The sequence below is a fragment of the Centruroides sculpturatus genome, unplaced genomic scaffold (assembly GCF_000671375.1).
Source record: "Centruroides sculpturatus isolate CEXI.00-Female unplaced genomic scaffold, Cexi_2.0 scaffold181, whole genome shotgun sequence".
Taxonomy (NCBI): Eukaryota; Metazoa; Arthropoda; class Arachnida; order Scorpiones; family Buthidae; genus Centruroides; species Centruroides sculpturatus.
Window position 1 is genome coordinate 718,296 of NW_019384322.1, and position 16,727 is coordinate 735,022.

The 16,727-nt window shown below is 33.4% G+C and overlaps 1 protein-coding gene across 1 annotated transcript in view; it reads right to left on the reverse strand.

Annotated features, from left to right (window-relative positions):
* The window catches only part of LOC111625838 (roundabout homolog 1-like), a 160,254-nt gene that overhangs the window by 120,986 nt on the left and 22,541 nt on the right, over positions 1–16,727 (reverse strand). The window contains 1 exon segment of the mRNA XM_023369082.1: positions 11,466–11,759. Within this exon segment, the coding sequence (XP_023224850.1) occupies positions 11,466–11,759 (294 nt within the window).

Consider the following 16,727-nt stretch of genomic DNA (forward strand, 5'->3'; position numbering starts at 1 on the left):
ATTATAAAGTTTGTAAGATGCTATTTAATTCGAATTACAGAACGAATTTTTTAATAATAATTATCATTCATCTTCTATATTTTAAGCAAGATAGAAAAAAATATATATTACTCAACGGGGCATAGAAGTGACGAAAAGAAGATAAAATAGCTTTATCCATAATTAGATATATAGAATATCTTCAGGCAAATCTATCATTGGAACACTAAAAAAGTTCGCAAATGGGGTCACAACGCAAAAAAAAAAAAATGGGGGGAAAAAGTCTGTATAAAAAGTTGGCAGGCGCAATGACCGAATAGTAAACCATTACATCGTTTCTGGCCAACAATTCTACGGAAATTGGATAACGTACAGATATAAAATTGGATAAAAAAAAAAAGAGACTACACTTGACTAAAAATAAGTCACACGACTGCTATAAAAGAGACGAAGAGGAAGAGAGAAAAAGAAAAACTGGCATTAGGACATACTGTCCTTTCATTCGTTTCTACAGAGAAAAGCAATGTTGACTGACTCTGGCGAGTTGAGTCAGCTTCTAGATCTAACTTCAACTATTTCTGGGCGCTGACAACTCACTTATGTTCTCCAGCTGCCCCATACATGTACCTAGTGTGTTCTTTTATGTTTTTCACCTCAGCCACTTCGACACCTTTGCTTCTCTGTTTATATACTGAAAGCTCTTCGTTTATTTTCTTTTATATCCCGAAGAAGTGCTTCTTTTCCATTTTTTTATGTAAGGAATTTCATATCTAAAAATGGATTTTGCTTACCTGTAAACTGTTAGAAAGGGGGCTCAAAAGAAATTGTATTTTTCTAACTCCCTAAGTGCAACATCGAAGGTTTATCCCGACGTTACTCTTAAAGAACGTGATGTTTACCGTACGAAACGTTATGTTTACTTTATTCGAATTTATATAGCTAGCGCTTATAGAAGTATGCTTTCGTGAGCAAAATCTTATCGAATAAAATAAGTCAAGAGGATTCTGATAAGTTTAAGGATCATAATTTATGCTATCAGTCGACGATAGAAGTAACGAGCTAAGTAGATTTAACAATTCAAAGAGGCCTGCAATGGGTACCAATTCGATTAAGTCGAGTGTAAAGTGCAATTTATGCAACGATTCTATCGATCTCTTCTTAACGCTTATCTCCTACTTATACATAATTTTACCTATTTAAAATCATTTTAACCATTCTGATCTGAATTTTCTATAATAAATTAACGTCTAAGATTAACACGATTGTTTACTTAAATATGTTTAAATATACAATCGTTGGAATGTGTTTGAAAGTCGAGATCTGTGATTGTTTATCCCTGATCTACCTCAGCCTTCAATGATGTTTCTGCAGCTAAATCACGCTGTTTTCTGTAAGTAAGAGTTTTTCATTAGCTTCTTCCTATTCCCACTCCTTAATGGAAACACCCAGGATATAATCTTCCTAGAGGAACAGTAGGATTAATCTCCGAATCCTTTCAGCCTTCATTTTCCCAAACGTTCCTCTATCGACACTAACGTCTCTGGTAATAATTTTATTAATGATTCCTCTCTTGTCACAGAAACTTTATCGAAGGTTCGAGCAACTAATCTTACTCAATATCCTCTTTTATATCTTTTTGTTCTTATCTTTTTCTTTTCTGATATCGCTTCGTTCTTCTTCCTACCTTTTCTAAAGTCGTTTCGATGATAACACTTCAATATGCCATCAGTTTTGTCTTTACTAACGATTTTGTTTCCGACTTAGTGTGGCGAAAACCTAGCAATCTTTACTAAGCCGAAAATCGATTTTCTTTACTCTTATGCCGCTTCTGTTATCATTACGGTTTAACAAGAAGGGGAGGAAGATGATCTGTACACTAATGCATTGAGGGAATGACAGTTTCGGGCAAACATTGCAAGAGTGTTGGATTCTTTCCTTTCGGGGTGCAGGTTATCGGGGTGGATGGTGCAGCTGTAGTAACACGTATCCGCTAAAGTTACTACCGCAGTTCCAACGTATAAAATTATTGCGGTTCTCCGGAGAAATGCCTTTTAGAATAGCTTTACTATAAAAAATTCCCCCACACATTTTACTGTTTTATATGGCTTGTTGGAAGCGATACGTTTAAACAAGAAGTTACTTTTTACAAAAATTTACGTCAAAAATTTAAGAAAATGCCTAACTGTTTGATGTAACGTCAGTCAAAAGATCTAAATTAAGCAACGCACACACAGAGGAACGGTTATCTAGCAAGACAAGGCGCCATAAAGAAGAAGAAAAGATGGAGATTATTTTCATACCGAATGGTCGAAAGGGATACGAAAGATCATTAAAAAGTATAAAGCTTTATGCATATCAGTATTCTCCGCTGTATTGTTTCTTTGTATAGAAATCGTTAAAAGCTACACCTGCAGTTATTATAAGGAAAGAAGATTTATTCAGTCTTCCATTGCCGCGCCTTCCGCCTCTTCACGGCTGTGACTTTGAACCAAGCAATGCTTTACTGTCTTTATGATCCGTTTCGTACTGGCGAAACTAAACCCGCTTCTGACGCCTGCCCATTCGACATATTTATGACCAATAACCCGAGAAATATCTATACAACGGAACTTACAATACGGACTGGGGAGACTGTTTGTATTCTGCACATGCAGCAGCATACGTTTGACGTTATTGGTCGTAAATCTTGGCAAAAAACTAGTTCGGCCACTAACTTTATCCTACGATTTCGTAAATGTTTTCCTATCTTTGCCTATTTATCCACGAGTCTTGTGACTTTTTGATTGAAGGGCCCAGATGTCCCAGTCATTTTTTTTCCTACCTCCAGAAATACGTTTTCTCTGTTGGAGTTTAGGATGGGCAATTGCGATTCGAACTTAATTCTCCTTTCCCTGATGTTGGTAATATTTTTCTTCGACCAATATGCGACTATAAATTTAATAAATTATTTTGAGAAATCTAGCGTGGCCAAGAAAACCTTGGCAGCCGGAGATGGTAAGTTAAATCATGACTTTTGAAGTTTCTTCTGACAGGGAACGGTCTAGAACTTTACAAAAGATTTGAGGTTTGGAACATCGGATTTTTTCCTCTCTTTATCACGTATTTGTCAGAAACAAGGGTTAATTTAATCTATATTTGGCGTTATTCCCCGAAAGAATTTCATCTGATCCGTGGCATGGTTCGCAGAAGTGTTATCGCCTGAAGAAGGTGAAGCGACATTGGTCACAGCTGTTGGCGGGCGGAAGGCAGGAAGGTTAAACAGTTCGTACATGCCTAAAATATCCCACGGTTTCGGTCCACGGTTTCTGTCACGTTTGATCACGAATGACAGGAGATCACCAATCTCTGTCGTATGACTAGCGTTGGGCGGAGAGGACAGCAGCGCCTTTGATCTCTACTTGCATGGTAGAGATTCCAAGGGAAAGTTTGCAGCCCGCCTCATTGAGAAATAATGGATACTTTTGTCTGTCTGTGCATGTGAAAGGCTGCTGTTTTTCTGTTCTGCTATTGGTTTGTACTGTACTTCATCAACAGTTCATATTTGTTTGGGTCAACCATGTGATGAGACGAGGAAAAAATCTAAAATGTTTCTGTTTGCCCTTTTGTCTTCAAAAAGAGGAAGTATAAATATTTAATTTTGGTGAAATTTAATCCTTTGTACCCTAATTACGTGGAGTCAATCGATAAGAGAGGCTGCAGTACGTGCAAGATTGGTACCCCTATCCTCTTATGCTTTAATTCTGAACAAGTAAATGAAAAGTATACAAATGTATGATAAACTTACCCCATCTAATATTCATTATTTGCCTAAAAACCGTGTGGGCAAGATAATTAGCTTGGAAATTCAACTAAACTTCATCAAGACATCATTTTTATTTAACTGAACCATTAACACAGCTCCTTTCGCCTAATTTTACATTCCAGAGTTCTTTAGGGACCTAACGCACCTCGAGTAATCCCAAAATTCCAGAACATTACCAAGAATAATGACAAATTTCCTAAAGACGGCGAAGAAGTAGAAAAGCGTGCAAATATTCATAAACCGACAATAATTATCAGTTTAAGCAAATTTTCCTCTCTTTATAGTATAATTACGTTATCAGATTTCATCAACATGCCAATAAATCACTTTACTTTTACCAATAAGCATTTTACTTGGCAGTCGTTAACGATCTCGTTAGGTAACCGAATTGTTATAAGTAAAACTGTTAAGTATGAGCAAAATATGAAGCAGAGCAAAGTTTGTAGATTGGTATTTCTTATCACGTATTACCATTAAGTGTTGTGCGAACACGGATTTCAAACAATTCCTTGAATAATGAGTAGCACCGAGTTGGGGAGAGCCAATAACCAACCAAGTGGCGAAGAATAATGATACCTTCGTCTACGCACTGTTTAATGCACTTTCATTACCTATCGTTATTGCTCTAATAGTTATTTACGATCAAAATTCCAAATCGTAGTCTTTCATTCGTTTGCCAAACACTTTTGTCTCATACGTGAATCTCCCCACACTCCACTTTTGCTGCATCCTTTACAATTTATGAAGGTAATATAGCTCAATTACTCTATTAATTGGATTTATTCGCATTTAAAAGTATTTAAATTCGAATTTTTCTTCGTTTTCTTATCAAGAGTTATTTCGGTTATTATATAGTAGCTGTAGCTTAAAATATTCCGGTAGAGATGCTACTGTCAAATGAATATCTCGCACCACCATGCATTAAATATTTTCTTCTTCTCTTTTACGATTATTATAAAGGAAAACTTATAGTAAGAAAGAAAGAAAGAAAAAAAAAAACACATAGCCAACGTCCATTAATTTTAACTTTCTGCTAAATTTTTCGTGACTGCTGGAGGTAAAAGAAACACTCCATAATCTTTTGCCTCAACGTGATATTCATCAACTCATGAATTCTGTGCAGCACCGGAGAATTAATTTTACTCCTGACACCAGGAAGTACTTTACCATTCGTAGCTGGGGGTGTTGCTTTTTTTAACGTTTCTTCTCGTCTCGACTTCTCGTAGGTGACATCGAGATGTCAGGTAAGGATGGACTTCGTTCATTTACACGCAGTATCGATTACAAGAAGTGTTGATTGAAGAAACACGTCACATGTCAAACACGCCCCACTTCAAGAAGAGCCGAACATTTTTTTCTTTCTTTTTTTTTCCTCCTGGTTTCTCTTTTATTCCTATTTCTAGAAATAGTTTTTGGCTTATAAACGAAAGATATTTTGCAGGTTTTCCAAACAGACATCCATGTGCTAATTCCGTGTGTCATTAGCTTGTACGATGTTTTTAATGTTGATGTTGGAATGCCACCAATTTTTCGATGGACAATTAGCTTGTATCTTTATTGCCATCGGAAACGGTTGTAAATTTTTTATAGTGGTCTAATTAAATGAATAGGGCCCGGGTTTATCAATTAAATGTTGGTACGAATTACTTTTGTTAACATGTGTTTCTTTTTGGATCGTTTTATAACTGCATTAAAAGACGCCGCTCAAATTAGTTTCTTTGGTAAAAATTGTTAAAAGTGTTTTTTTTTTTTTAACTTATAAAAAGTGTATATGCCCCTCTTCTTCTATTGAACGTCTGCGTTATTATGTGCTTAACATTCTTACTTGAATCTTATTTATAGAAATACTTTCCACATAAAATTGCGTATGAAAGAGGAAATAAGACACTTTTTTAAATACTAATGTTGATTTAATTATCCTTAGTAGTAGCTTTTTATTATTATAAGAAAAATAACTTTCAAATGTCATAATATCTTATCAGTAAACGTTTATTAAATGCAACTATAAATGGAATTTTGTGAGAAAATACCGATAATTTTTATATTAGTTTAAAGCGATACAATTCTCAGAGGGAGAAGACTGTTAATAATGTTCTGTAGACCTATTTGCAAGTTGTATGGCTCGAAATCTTTAGAGAATCTTCTTTTAATTTTTGTAAACATGCATTTCGACTGATTATTTATCAATTTTCTTCAGTTATAAATATATAACGTTGAAACTCAGACATTAAATTTTTAATAGAACAAAACAAAATTCAACATAAAGTTCCTATTTATCTATTCTTTCCTATAAAAATACGATAATTATACTTACCTCATAGAACATTATAACCAAATATTCTATCTGTATGCGTATAGCCTAAAGAGACTTGCGAAAAAAAGAAATTTTTATTGTATTTATATGTATAAGAACTCGATTTATGAATAATTTCTGATGTATTTTTAATACAGTATACATAAGTAACGCCTACTTATGTATTTTAATAGGCTTATTAATTGTTTTGAATAAAGTAGATGCCTATTTATGTTAATGAGGACATGCCTACTGAATTTATTCAGTATAAATGAGATTAAATTAGTATAATTATCCACAGAACCGTAAGACAATATTTGTTATAATTACATAAGCTCTTGTAAGATATTAAACGTGTTTTTAAATTCGAAAATATACTTAATAGTTTGTGTATCCTACAGTACAGGAGTTATCCATTTACAAGCAATGACTAATAGCGATAAAAAGGATTGCGTAAGGAAAAAAAAAATGACTCGAAATCCAACTTAATCTAAGCATTTGTAAGAAAAGTAAACGTATGATCTTTCAACTAAATATTGAACAAGTTCCTGCACTTATTTGTTTATATTTCGTTTGACAGCTTAGTTGATTCGGGTTAAAACAAGCCAGAACTTTTACAACTGTTTAGTTTTACAGGCAATTGCACCCAAGCAATCGATGCACTTTACAAAGAAAATAAAAATGGGAGAAGGGGAACAAAAATAAAATAAAATAAAAAATAAGAATCGAAAGAAAATCGAAAAGTTCTTTTTGTGCCAGCAAGTAATATAGATTAAGTTGAGTCCTTTACTTAACATTTATTAGAGGGCTGTCTCAACGGCTTGAAAGCAAAAATACAATCACTTTGGGAATAGAAAAGCTAAAGTAAAACTCCCAACATTCGAAATTCTAGGAAGGAGATGGAAGAACGATATCCAATTTAAACTGCACCATTTCAAGTGTTACCATCCTGGCCCATTCCCAGCTTAATCAATACTCATTACTGTAATAAGTAATTCGGCTTTGGATTATTTTTTAACTCTTTTCAGGATCGATACGCATTTTCTCCTTTAGCCATGCAGTAGAAAAAGGAGAAGAAGAGGGAGGAAAAAAAAAAGGAAAAATTCCTGGCGGGTAAAAGTAAAATCTGATTAAATATCCAAACTGGGGATGATGTTTGGAAGGAGACTCGCGTTAGAGGCGTCGAACGAGTTTCCCTTTAACACCTCGCCGTTGTCAGAGGGAACGGCAGCCAGTTTGATAGATGAGTGCGTGAATGAAGGTGCCCTTCTTACCCCAAAATAGTACGACCCAGGGTGTTGTGAGGGGGTGTATAAATGAAAAGGCCCCCTTCGGGGCACTTAATCTCCGAGGGCGTGGCCATCGGCCTCCGAGCTAGTTCATTAGACTCCACTGTCCCTTGGAAGCTGGCGCCGAGCAGTTGAAGTAAACAGCACCACTGGAGTGATACTTTATATTCTCAAGTCGGTGTTCTCAGATGTGCCGACAACATAATGGTGTCTCCTTCGACCTAAGTTAAATCAATAAAAGGAAGTGGAGGATTATTTTTGCCTCAATAATTTTTCTTATGTCCACTTATTCTCTTCTTGGAAGCGATGAAGCAGTTGGAGAAGCGATGGTAGTTCATATTGAAAAAATAATATTAGTCGAGGTGTTTTTCTATAACTGCAGCTTCGATGCGTCATTCGATAGCGTTTTGGGTTTTTAAAAAATAAAAAATGGGATGAGAAAATTAAAAATTTATGTTTAAAATTAAAAGAAAAATGTACTCTTAAGAGAAGCTGTAGAGAATTCGTCTAAGATGGTGTAGTGCATATTAAACTGAAAGAATTTTTCTTTTTAATTTGCTATTTCTTTTGAAATGAATGCTAATTTTTAATAAGAGTTATTTTCTTTAAGTCGTAAAAGTATATGTATATGAAATTATAGTTATTAGAGTTGCATTTCTTAGAAGATTTGACTTGTTTAGGGTGGAGTCGTCGGTAAAATTCCAATTCTAAATTCAAGAAAATAAAGGGGAAATTCTCGTAAATATAAAATAACATCATTTTAGCTATCGCCTCTAGACTCTTCTTTATATTTTTAAATCTGGACTATATTATTATCGAATTAATTCCTGTTGCAAATAAAATAAGCGACGAAGAATCCTCAAAGGAATCATTCAAATGAGAATATCGCAAGAAGTATACATCTAAGATAAAAATCGGCATGTACAAGGTTGCATATTTCAAGAACGATCGTGTTGACAGCAAATTACAGCTGGTAGCTTCTTCTCCCTCCCATCCCCTAAAGGACCTACCATAAAAATTGCTTAATTTACCACTCTTATCTCATCCAGAGAATTTTTATAATTTTCGAGATGTAAGATACCAAAAGGCCACATTATGTACCACTTGCCGTGATATAAATAATACATTTGATCGCAAGTGAAAGAAACTTATTCATGATATCTATTCCGAGCAATCAAACCGTGTCTGGCTGGGATGAATTAAGGCCAATGTTGCTAAACTGATCTGGAAGATGGCCAACTCGCATTGGCTTTGTTTGTATAGTAGTAGATATACGGAAGAACGAACAAAAAACTGTCTACAAATAAGAGAGAGAGAGTTGCATTTTCCAGACATTAATGATTGTATCATTAGTATGAAATTAAATTCGGTATCTTTTCTAGCGAAATACATTATACAGGACAGTTTTCGCCTACATACAAAGTAAAAATCTGAATATATAATAAACTCTCATTTTAAGCGACTTTTTCTCCTTGATTGTCATCTCCCTCCTCTGAAAAGAAGTATCAAAGTCCGTGTTTATCTTACCAAATTTTTGTTTTGAAACAATTTTGCTACATACTACATTATAAATTACAAATTCCAGACAGTTCGAAAGCCAAGATATTCCTTGTTTTGAAATGATACAAATTTCAAAGGACACATCTTCAATTTTAAGTAATCAAAGGATAATATTTTTAAAAGTTTTGTAGTATTTAGAATATTTTTTTTGACATTATTAACGTAGCAAGAATTGATATTTATTCCGTCAAAATAAAATTAAAAATTTATCTTAAGAAACACAGATAACAAACAGAGATGTAACTAGCACTCGCATTTCACAAAATCGATACTTATCGCCATTCTTCACTTTATCAAAAACTTTGACAGAAACTTTAAATCAGCCTAAAGGTAAAGGAAAATTCCAAACGTATAATAGAACCCATCTAAGTTAAATTGCTTCTTTGAGAATATCTGACAACTTGTCCATATTACCATAAGGACCCCTAAGGAATAGACACAGCCAACCATCATTTAAACCTCCTATTGCAACAGTTCCACTCTTCTCTTCGAGCCAAAGCCTTGGGCACAAATAAATTGCAACTTTTATACTATATATATATATATATATAGATACATATAGTAACTTTGGAATCTTTTTTCTTTTCTTTTCTTTTCTTTAAAAGTAATTTTTGAGTGTTGTGATTTGGTAGAAGTTTTGCATCCTGAACCAGTTTGAACGGGATTAACAGAATGGATAAGTGAAATTTTCATATTGGATGCAACACGTCCGGAAATAAGCGTGTTGGAACGAATGACTGTTTTACTACTTACGTATCCGAATTTATGACACAGTAGAGAAGATTAGATGGTCCTCTTCGCATATTTTCCACCTGTATCGCTCTTGGTTTAATGCGATCATCATAAAGGCGGTGGATGATGGTTTATTAGATGATAACGTTCTCAATACCGGTAATAGTTACGTATATAAAAAGAAGAGATGATTGTTTTGTAGCTGATAGCGAGTTTCCCAACGAGATTTGATGAGCATTTTTTTCCCCCTAAAGATTAGTAGCTTTTCGATTACCTAACTGATTTTAATGAAGAGTGAAGTAGTTTTATCGTGATTTTTATGATTCTAAGTTGATTAGGACTCTCGGTTCTATTAAAAAATTGAAGAGCATTTATTATTTTTCTTTTGTATTACGAAAGACATTTCTTATTTAGTGTCTTGGTAAAAAAATCAATAAATCTTTTCAATCTTTATCAAGCATTGTGGTTAGTAATACTAGCGCGACTTGATTAGAAGTTTCTTATTTATTTAAAAAAGAGAAAAAAAAGTAGAATTTGTCTTTAGAAAAAAAAAGGGTGAAATACTGGAAAAACAAAAACGTCTTGTGAATTCTCTCTACTAGTTGTTTTTTTAGTAGAAAAACCAGATTTTACGGGGCTATATTTTAATAGCTTTCTGATAGACCGCCTCACTTTTTGGTACTTTTATTATCAAGTGAAGAGCTCTTAAAATTTTGCAGCGATAGAAACCGAATCCATCGATCCTTCTAATGTTACTTTTTTTTTATTTTTTTAAAGCATTCTCAACTCTGATAATCTATAGAATTCTAACTGAAAATTCATTAAAAGTATCCCAATTTTTGTAAAAATTTAAAAACTTCAGAAAAATCTTCTAAGATGTCTTAGGTAATGGATAAGTGCTCGACGTCTCTGATTTATGGTAAAACTTGATGATTATCACATAATGGGTAATAAATCAATATATACGAGCCACTTTATAAGATGAGGCCGAAAAAGAACTACTTCTAGCCAAGAGTCGATATATGGACGTTTCAAAGTTAATTAAGATGCTTCACTGACAGTTATACCGGAATGTGATGACATTTATTGTCGATCTTGGTGACTTTACTTGATTTTATATGCATAAAGCGAAGCTCTCTATATATTTTATGGATTTTTATAACCGTAGTCCAGATTAACTTATGAATTACGATGTGTTCTGTTTACTAATTCAGTTTCTCAGATAAAATCTTGATTTTTTTCTAGTATAAATCTTCTCCTCGATTAAAAAAATATATAAAAAATATATTACGAAACATGCAGAAATTTTCTATTCAATCGTCAAGATTCGGAGTAAATATATATATAATTTTTTTCATCAAGATAATGATGCTTTATAATGGGTTCAAGTTTACCATTAAATGTTTACAGATGCGAAATTTAATGTTGGAGTAGCGATTTTAAGTTATCTTTACCTTCATTTAATTTTATTTATTTATTTATGCTGAATGATTAAGTAATATATCTGAGCTTTTTTTTGATGTTTTAATAAATAATTTTAAATTTAAATGAAAGAAGATTGAGATTTACGAATATTTATCATAAATCTGTCTCTTCTCTTGTTAAAATTTACACTTTTTATGTAAATTAGAAGTTGAAAGGATAGAAATTTGCATCAGATTGCTCTTAAGTCTATGATTCATTTGTAAACCTTGAAAGTGTTCGATGTTATTGTAGGGATAATTACAGTGTACGCGTAGAAAAAAAAAAGAAGTAAAAATCGTTAGCGTGGGCACAAATGGTAGTAGGTGAATTAAAGAACGGTACTCACCGGCTATTTCTAAAGTGGCATTTCTACTTCTGGCTCTTCCCACCTCGTTGCGTGCCACGCACCAGTATGTGCCCGTGTCCTGCTCCCTTTTGCTATGGATGACGTGCAAGAAGAATAGAGAACCACTGGGCAAGGCCATCCTGTTGGCCGTGTTGTGTACAAGTTCTCCATCGTGGTACCACTCGATGGTAGGAGGAGGTTTACCTTCGGCTTTACAGTTCAATGTCACGGGTTCGTGTTTCCTCACTAAAACGTCTGAAGGATGTTCTGTTATTCTCGGTGGGCGGAGTTGAGCTGTGAAGAAAGACAATGACAAAAATAAACTGTCGGCTAAAGTTTCAATAAAAAAGAAATGAATATAATGTACCTTACAAAATAATTTTTTAATACAAAAACAGAATAGAAAAAAAAAAAATATATATATAGATAGATAGATATGTATATGTAATAAAATCGTATAAAAATTCTCCCCGTGTTTAAGAAGCAAAGTCATTCAACTCAATGCAACCGAGATTGATTAATGTCATCTTTAGAAGACTCATTGAGGTTTTGAACTGCTTTAACGATCAATGAAGGAAAGATATCAAAGAGAATTTATATGAATGAAACCCTTCAACTAATGACTGAAAGGGATCTACTACAAAGATTTTAGTTTTATACTGAAAGAACTTTACAGTAGCTGCAAGCATTACCACTAAAACAGAGGAATCGACTTCTGTACAAAACAGTTCTTTACAGTTACCCGAGGCAAACTTTATTTTATAAATTACCTAATACATTGGATAATGTTGTGTAATGTAATTAAAGCTTTTCGCTAAGGTTTGATTACAATTGGTTTATCTCTTAAGCCGATTTTGATAATCTAATTTAGTCGTCACGTGAAACGTCGTTTCTGGTTCCAGAGCCAACTCATCTTGTAAACTATTTGTCAGAAAATAGTAATGAGTTTTGACTAGGATGTAACGTTGTTAGACACGCTAATGAGAAACATATTCGTCAGATACTCATCAGCATTATCAGATGATACACCACCGAGAGAAAAATGCTCTTCTTCTACACGTGTTAAACACGTTAAACTAATTTAAAAGTATGGTGTAGATGACGCAATGGCTAAATTAGTTTGGGGGTATTTTTTTTTCTTCTTTTTTTTTCTTTTGTTTTTAAGATTTCTCCTTGAAGTTTTATAAACTATGAAAACCTGTAAATAAGACAAAACACGGCGTAAAAATTTAATAAAAATATTTCAAACACAATAACTGATTTTTATAGAAAACAGCCATTATTCTAATAGAGTTATCGAATTTGTAGCACCACCCAAATTTTATTTTTTGAAGGAAAGAAAGAAAGAAAAAAAAACATCTTGCAAGATCTCCGCCCCAATGATTAAAATATACGAAAGAAAAAACGTGGCAAAAATGCCTCGCCCAATTTATACCTTTTAGTTTTTAACTTTATGTGATGTAAGTTCCTCCCTAATATAATAGAAAAAATAAAAATGGATTAATCATCGATCGACCTTAATTTTTGCATTTACTTAATAAAGATTTTCTAAAGTAACAAATGAAAAGAGAAAAAAAGAATGCAAACAGATAAAAAGAAATATCATCAGAATGCGTACATCGATCCAAGATATAAATTAGGTCAAAGTTGTTGTCGGCGAGTCAAAAAGAAGCTTTAATAGTTCTACTCAATATAAATTGAATTAAGGAAAAAGGCAGAAAGGCCTGATTGCTAAAAATGATAAAACCTGATTTGAAAATTACGTCTGACGTCAAAAGTCATATCCTAAATTACTTTAAATTAAAAAATTTATGACGAGGTTGAACACTTTTCTTTCATTATGTGAAACTTTTAACTCTTGTTTCTTCCCGATGTTTCGCTTTAAATTGAATTAAATATGTTACTTATATTTAATTTATATTTCGGAGATGAAATTTTATAGGTTAAACGTATTTAAGATACTTTTTTTTTTTTTTTATAGAAATGCTTTTATTTTTGTTGTAGAATTAGTCTTTGTAATTGGTAAAGAGCTTTTTAATGTATTCAATCTCTATTTTTCAATAGTATAAAGCGAATTAAAGAAGTGAAAATTCGAGTAATTTTTACATGTTTTTAACAGATTTAAAAAAAAAATTAAATATAACATTTCTAAATTGGTTTTTTTTTTTTTAAATTCAATTTTATAACGAAATTCCACAAATTATAAAATAATCTTCAGATTTAAAATTTCTCGCCTCGAAGAAAATAAAATTGCAAATGGCGCTTAAGTTATGTGACTATAACGGGCGTAAAAATGCAAATCCTCCTCTTCTAAGCTAAATTTAAGGCACGATTTTTAAGCCTAGGTTCTCGACTTTCTTCTTCTTCTTTTTTATACGCATGCGGTCAACTAAGAGTATTATTTAATTATCTTTAGCCATTTCTTCTACCTCTGCTTCTTTCGTGCAATCGCTGCTTAACTCCCAGTTTCGATCGTTTCTGCAAAAGGAAGTTTGGCTGAAAATTCGTGTCATTTATTCATTAACATTACTCACGTCTCCTCCTTTTCGGCTACATTGTTACTGATGCAGAAGTAAAGTTTTAATCCGTATTAAAGTTAAATGGAAGAAGGAAGTGATAACTCTAATTTTGTTAACTAAGAATGACAAGTGTCCGGTTTGTTTCCTCTTACGAAAACACCCCCCGAGGGAGAGTAGAATGTAGAGTTGTGATGTCATAACCGTGCATAAATAATTAAGCATCGAAACACTGCCGAAACTTAACAACTTCCCTAGCACGAAATAATAAACATGTCAAGGGTAGAGAAGGGATACACCCTTTGTGCTGAAATCATCGTGTTATGTTGTACTGTATAGCCTCCAGGATAAACTTTTACTTTTGTATGCTTTTTAACTAATTCTTCTAACTTTATCCATAATAGCTAGTTGCTCTTTAATAATTTATCTTTTGTCGGGGTGACAGACGTGAATGAAGCACGCTAGTGTCGTTGCAATGAGTTGTAGCACTAATAATACTTTGACGTGCTTTTACTGTTGCATGCTCAGCTATATGTATATTTATATGAAGCAAGAACTCTATAAATTTTCTTAATAAATGTTTAACATGAATTTAATGTCGTTTTTATAAATAGTAAATTAAGATTTAATTTTTTCTCTCTCCTCTTCTTTATCTTGTAGAATTGTCATGAAATTTCTTAAAGAATACTTTTATTTTCTATTATTTTTTAGTATATCTAACGATTATATATATATAACTAAACACTTTGCTTATAATAGGCCTATGCCAGTATATAAGAGCAAATTTATATCTAAAATTTAAATATTTTGCACTTAAAAGAATATGACGTTGTAAAACCAGTATAGAAAACAAGAACTTGTGATAATTCCTTATGAAAATTATGAAACCAGCACAGAAACGTGACATTAATAGAAGTTGATGGTGTAAAAGATCATCTGCGGGGAGCTTTGGCCGTTTTTCATTTAAATTCTTGTTAGTGTAACCCTTATTTACATAGCATAAATGAATTCTCTAATAAAAGTTGTAGAATATTGTCCAATAGTTAAAATAAGAGAGTTTTCCTGCTAGTTTTAACAAACTAGAAACAGTAAATTATCTTAGTGCACGAACTGTACAAACAGGCGTAGTACATCTCTTCCATCTTCTAACAATGATTTTCCGATAATCAACAAATTTGTTTAAATTAAAGAGCAATTGAATCATCGAATCTCGATATTGATGACCATAGACACTAAACAACTTCAACCCCGTCCTTACAAAGTAGACAGAAGTCATTAACCTTTTGAGAAGGTTTCCTTTTTGGGAAAACAACTTCTGACGAGACAACCGTTTTCGACTTTCAATTAAATTACTACTACATAATTAGAATGACTTCGACCATCCTGGCAGGAGGTAAAGCTGTTAACGGCGTATGACTAAACTCCACTCTTGCGAATAAGAGCAGTAACTTTCGAGCTTGACGAAACTTTACTTAATTGAGTCGATTGTAATTTGCTAGAAGGACCTTATTTAAAGATGTTAGAGTATAAAGCAAATGGCATGACGAACGTGTCGCAAATGTGAATAAGGAAACCTTCCATTCAGGGATGATGATGAGTTAAATCTTCTCCAACGTAATTGCGTATCTATAGAAACAGCTCGTGAGATATCTTTACGAGGGTTAAATTTATAATTTCTAATTAAAAAAATAGGGGGAGAATAAGAAGGTTGAACAGAAAATAAAGACGGCAGTAGAACGATGGCAATAAGATGTTTTCTTTAATTTTAAATTCTAAACTAGTCAGTGTCATTGAGAAAGGAAGGTGGGCCCAGGACCCTGTTGTGTTTGACGAGCTCCAAATGAAGCAATATCCATGCAAGATAAGAAGTGGAACATTTAACTGTGTGAATTATAGCATAGACGTGATCCAATTGGGAGAGGGTACGGTCGAAGAATACAATCTCGTAATATTTGCAAATGCGGCACGTAAGCAAAAATCCCATTGATTGAAAAGGTAGGAAGTGAGACCGTCCCTCCCCTTTTTAATATTCCTTCATCGCAATCCACTTTGCTTCCTCACCGACTATTAACCTTGCGCATACAGTCGGAGGTTAGGTCGAATGTCTAAACATGTTTAAGTTTGCAGTTGATGAGATGGGTGTGAAATTCGGGTGGTTGAAACCGGTCTGGTAAATCACCTTCCTCCGGTACGGGTCTTGGATGTCGAATACAAATGACCCTGTGACGTGACCTGCCGAGCTCCTTGCTGAGTAGCTGACGGTCAGGCAGTATGCGTCATAAGTTCTCGTAATGGTCTGTGCATTGCTTAGTCGTGCATGATTTAAACGTTTATGTCTACTTTTCTCTCCGGATATCAACAGGAGACTCACCTGTGCCACTATTTTTCGTGATTCCTTTGAATAATATATAAACTAAATTACCTAGCTTGCGGTTACGTGGGGGGAGGAGTGTTTTCATAGTTAAAACTATTCACTAACCTGTAGACCTAGAAAAAATAGCACAGAAGATTTCTAAATAAAGAGATTCTATTTAAAATTGTTTCGTTTTCAATGATTAACTCGTATATCTGATACGAGAGCATTAAATTGCCATTGCACATACACAGCGGGATGGCTTTTTTTCTTTATGTGTTTGATCATTATCTCAGGGTATGTCTTAGAAAGGTTGAAAGTCTCAATAAACAATATTATCTGACGTATAAGGCATCAATTTTGATTACAGTTACATCTATATTCTCTTAGTTT